Source organism: Mirounga angustirostris, unplaced genomic scaffold (assembly GCF_029215605.1).
Source record: "Mirounga angustirostris isolate CCGP_5_RB_7025 unplaced genomic scaffold, mMirAng1.0.hap1 SCAF_1, whole genome shotgun sequence".
NCBI classification, from domain to species: domain Eukaryota; kingdom Metazoa; phylum Chordata; class Mammalia; order Carnivora; family Phocidae; genus Mirounga; species Mirounga angustirostris.
In genome coordinates, this window is record NW_026991709.1 from 191,048,413 (window position 1) to 191,053,400 (window position 4,988).

General features: G+C 40.4%; 1 protein-coding gene across 1 annotated transcript in view; it reads left to right on the plus strand.

The window, feature by feature from the left end:
* DNAH12 (dynein axonemal heavy chain 12) overlaps positions 1 to 4,053 on the plus strand; it is a 241,211-nt gene extending 237,158 nt beyond the window's left edge. Inside the window, exons 74-76 of the mRNA XM_064594709.1 lie at positions 293 to 384; positions 2,280 to 2,347; positions 3,525 to 4,053. Of these exons, the coding sequence (XP_064450779.1) occupies positions 293 to 384; positions 2,280 to 2,347; positions 3,525 to 3,715 (351 nt within the window). The 3' untranslated portion in view covers positions 3,716 to 4,053. The remainder of the gene's footprint in view (positions 1 to 292; positions 385 to 2,279; positions 2,348 to 3,524) is intronic.
* Positions 4,054 to 4,988: the final 935 nt, after the last annotated feature.

Consider the following 4,988-nt stretch of genomic DNA (forward strand, 5'->3'; position numbering starts at 1 on the left):
GTCTTGCTGTGTCTGATAGGACTTTTATATATTTCAATTATCCACTCAAATAATCTAATGCTGCTCTTCTGTTTTAGCAAAAATTAATATAAGGTACAGTAAAACCTGATAAAATGCTTCAAAAAGAACTGTATTATACATTTTTACATTTACACTTTTACTGAAAAATGTATACAAGCCATTATATAGTGGAGTTTCCCTGAATACATTCTGAAAATTGAGCAAATGTTTTCCTTATAAGACAGAGTGGTCTGGGAAAGAGACCATTACAAGTGTGTGCCTCTCCCTTCAGGTTATTCCTTCGGATACATCCGAGATGGCCCCAGAAGACGGCGTGTACATCCACGGATTGTATCTTGATGGAGCACGCTGGGACAGACCAAGGTCAGGGCTTTGAACTGAAGACATGGCTTTAGTTGTAGCTGAATGAGTAAAACACACCATCTGCTGCCTCCCTCCCACCCCACCCCACCAAACGGCCTCTTCTAGGGAATATGGCAAGTAGTAAAAAATATCAGAATCCTTGCCATAAATCGTTACTCAGGCTGGAGCAATTGATAAGTGAGTGTTTTTAGGTCCTAAAGAATTTTTGGTTAATATTCCAGTGGTCTTACTGGTAGAAGTTAGATGAAATTATTTTCTCACTTCTTCTGTTTCAGGACTGTTACCTTCTGTCTCGTAACATGCAGGAGTGCCTCACTTTCAAACATTTTATGGTTATAGTAAACTTCCCATTTCTGTTGGTAAATGGAAAACTTTCTCTCAGATTTTGATGACACAATAAAAAAATATTTAAAATAAATACTGAATTTCCAGGTTGGAAAATTGAGCGTTGCTCTTCTTGTTTAAAATACACAGGGGAGGACGCCTGGGTGGCTCAGTTGGTTAAGCGATTGCCTTCGGCTCAGGTCATGATCCTGGAGTCTCTGGATCGAGTCCCCCATCGGGCTCTCTGCTCTGCGGGGACTCTGCTTCTCCCTCTGACCCTCCCCCCTCTCATGTGCTCTCTCTCATTCTCTCTCTCTCAAATAAATAAATAAAAATCTTTAAAAATAAATAAATAAATAAATAAAATACACAGGGGAGGGGCACCTGGGTGGCTCAGTCAGTTACACAGGGGACTTTTGGTTTTGCTCAGGTTATGATCTTAGGGTGGTGGGACCGAGCCCTGCCTCAGGGCTCTGCGCTCAGTGGGGAGTCTGCTTGAGATTCTCTCCCTCTCCCTCTACCCCTCCCGCTCATCCTCTCTCTCTCTAAAATAATAAAATAAATAAATCTTTAAGGAAAAATATGTAGAGGTAAGAGGGAAGGGGAGAGATTATTTCCCTTGGAACCCTGCTCTTTATCAGTCCACTAATAAGCACAATCCTCTATTTCCAGGGTCCCTTGCTCTCAAGGGAGGGTTAAAGGCTGAGGCCCAGAGAATCACTTGAGGGGAGCAAGAAGGAGGCTCTAGAGAGATCATTCCAAGACAGCGTGAAGAGGAGACTTAGCTCCACCTAGTTCCTGTGGTTATTTCTCTCTCTCTTCTTTTTCATCACTCTACTGACATTTGTCTTAACTTGCTTTTCCTTATATATGTATTCATTCATCTTTTTCTTCCTTCTTCCTCTCTTCGTCCCTTCGTCCCTTCCCTCCTTTTTTCAAACAAATAAACAATGTAGCATAGGGAAAAGAAACCACGTTTTCTAGACAGGCAGATGTACGTTTGAATTCTGACTCTGGCACGTAAGGGCTGTGTTACTGAGAGAAAACTATTCAACCTCTCTGAACCTCCACTCTTCATCTGTGGCACAGGAATGGGGACAAGGTCACAGTGAGGACCAAATGTGATAGGATAGTGTTGGCCTCATGGATGGTATTTAAAAGTGGCAGGGGCGCCTGGGTGGCTTTGTTGGTTAAGCATCTGCCTTCAGCTCAGGTCATGATCTCAGGGTCCTGGGATCGAATCGTCTGGTTCCCTGCTCGGTGGGGAGTCTGCTTCTCCCTCTCTCCTGCCCCCACCCCACTCATGCACTCTCTCTCTCAAATAAATAAATTTTTTTTTTAAGTGACAGGAATTGATATTTTTCCACTGTTTGTACGCATTGCCTTGCCATTATTATCTTTCGTTTTTCAATTACTCATTGCCTCTTCCTTGGCTTTGTTTTGTTTTGTTTTATATTTCTTTCTCTGCATATTTCTGGTCCTCTCTTGTATTAAAAGCCAGTATCTAAGTAGCAATTTCTAGAAGCAAATTTCATCTTATTTCTAATTAACATGTCAATTTCTCCTCACAGTGGATTGCTTGCCGAACAACACCCCAAACTTCTGTTTGACCTGATGCCCATCATATGGATCAAACCAAGTAAGTCTACTTCTAACAAAATTTCTTAAGAGTTTTAGAGAGGGGTATTTTTAATGGCTCCCCCAATTAAGTCTCTGTTCAAACCTATTAAGACTTTGTTCGATTACAATAAACAGCGACTTAATGTTTACATTGGAAATATATTGTTCCCTTGTTCGTGTTGCATTCATGTTATTCTGGGCATATCATCATGCCTCTTTTTGCTCCTATCCCACGGGATGCAACATTTTCTCTGCCCCTCCCTCACACTTTTACTTTTCCAGAGTCCGGGGCTTTCCATCAATATTTTGATTCTGACATGCATTTGCACACCTCTCAGAAACACACGGCTGGTGGCTAGAGTCTTCTGGCTATGGGAAACTCCTAAGCCCAAGAGCCAGACAGGTGCCCAAAGGCACAGACCTGCAAGGCACAGGGGCTGGAGGCCGACTCTGCTCTCCTGGGAAAGCTACTCACTCCTTCCCTTCTTCTGCTACCATCATTTTTCCTCGAGTCTGAACAAATGAGGCTCATTCTTTTGTTTTTTCTTTCTTCTCTAGTGTTTTTGTTCTCTGATAATTATCAATGGAAACATTTCCAAATCATCCACAATCACCACCTAACCCATTATTTTCATTATTAATGCAGTTCAATTATAACTATGAGAAATGTAGCCTTAGTTTAGAAACACTCCTTATAGCTCATATCAGGCTTTTCAAGGATAATATGTGGGTTCTTTCTGTGAGTAGGTAAGAGTTGGTGTGTCTTCCCTAGTAATAACCTGCTGAAAGCAAATAGTAACTTCCGCTTCTTCTGATTTATCCATTTCTTGTATTCGGGCTCTAAGCAACAGTGTCCTCTCTTTTTATATCTGCCTCTTTACCTGTGCTGTATTTTATTCCTTCTTCCCTACCTTCTCTCCCAAGTCCTCTTGAGTGTTTTCATGCCTGCTAAGTTATCAGGACTTAGAATCGATTCCTATCCTCTAAACCGAGAATCATGCACCATATGAAATCACTTGTCTTGTTTCACAGCCATAATTATATACCAATGGTATATAACAATATATAACAATAACAACACTGAAATGTTCAAATATTATAATCATAATCTTAGATTTAGTACTAAAATAGTTGTTCTTTTAGTCCCAGGGGCTGTTTTCCCTTTACCAAATGAATGTATTTCTTTCTTTTCCAAGCCAAAAAGTCTCAGATTGTGAAGTCGAATGCCTACACCTGTCCCCTCTACAAGACAAGTGAACGTAAAGGAACTCTTTCCACTACAGGACATTCCACTAACTTTGTTATTGCAATGTTGTTAAAGACGGACCAACCCACTCAACACTGGATCAAGCGTGGGGTTGCCTTGCTTTGTCAGTTGGATAACTAAATTGGACAAACTTAAGAAAACATCTGAAAGACATTTCAAAAAAAATCTGTGTTGTCTTCACTTACTTCAAAATATATATATTATAGAACCAAGTATCTTTGTGTCATTCTTTTTTTTTTTTTTTTAAGTAGGCTCTATGCCCAGTGTGGAGTCCAACACAATGCTTGAACTCACAACCCCAAGATCAAGACCTGAGCTGAGATCAAGATGCTCAGCCGGCTGAGCCACCCAGGCGCCCCATGTGTCTTTCTTTTAAATGGTCTTTTCACAGTCCTCCTTCCTGATGTACCACTCTTGCTTGACTGGAATACAGCCCTTCTAGAAAATATGAAGAGAAATGTTTCTTTGAAGCATATGAGAAACTTTTGAAACTTTTATTTACCTGACATGTAGGTGAAAAACAGATTTGGGGAGACTAACCGGATAAAACTTAATATCAGAAAACATGTTTTCACAAGTGTTAAGTCATTTCTTCAGCTTCAGTAATAGTTGACTTTCCATTCACCTACCAGAGGTGATTCTAAATAAGGAAAATATCAATTCCAGAACTAAACCCTTTACATCACACTTTTACAGCATTAGCTCCATGGCTCACAGTGTTGAGGGAAGTTAACTCACACAGTGAAGTTTGCGTACAAAGGCAGTGGATGGCTGGGGGCAGGTCTACACACCCGGCCGCGTATATTGTGCTGCTTGGCATTGATTCTGTGTTTGATTGAAATGCCAAGTGTCTCTTTGTTATGTTTAATAGTTAATATTCTTACTATTTAACATATATTCTTAATAGTATAGATTAACAATTTTAAAACATTTCAACAAAACAAAACTATAGTCAAAATTTTATTACCTGTGTGGAATTAATTCCTTCCTTGGGATTCCCAGGACCTTTAGGCTGCAGCTCTGTAACCCAGAGAAAATGTAGGTGCAGCTACCCAGTGAATCAGGGTGGTTGGGACAGTCCCTTTGATAAATTGGTCAGAGAAACATGGCCTCTCAAGTGGAAAATTGATTCTGGTCTGCAGTGGCTATGTGCATGAGTCTTGAGAGAATGGATTCACTTCACACAGCCAACCCCCTGCAAAAGCATTTTATACCAGGAATAAAATGTTTAGTCCTTTAAGTTTGATGAATACAGCAGTGAAGATAAGAGATCATGTTTCCAAAGAGAGCTAAACCACATGTAAAAAAAACAAGGAGAATATGCCAGACTGTCTTATGATCAGGTATTTATAGTAAAGCTATTAATGGAATGGTCCCTACGGGGGAGTGGAGA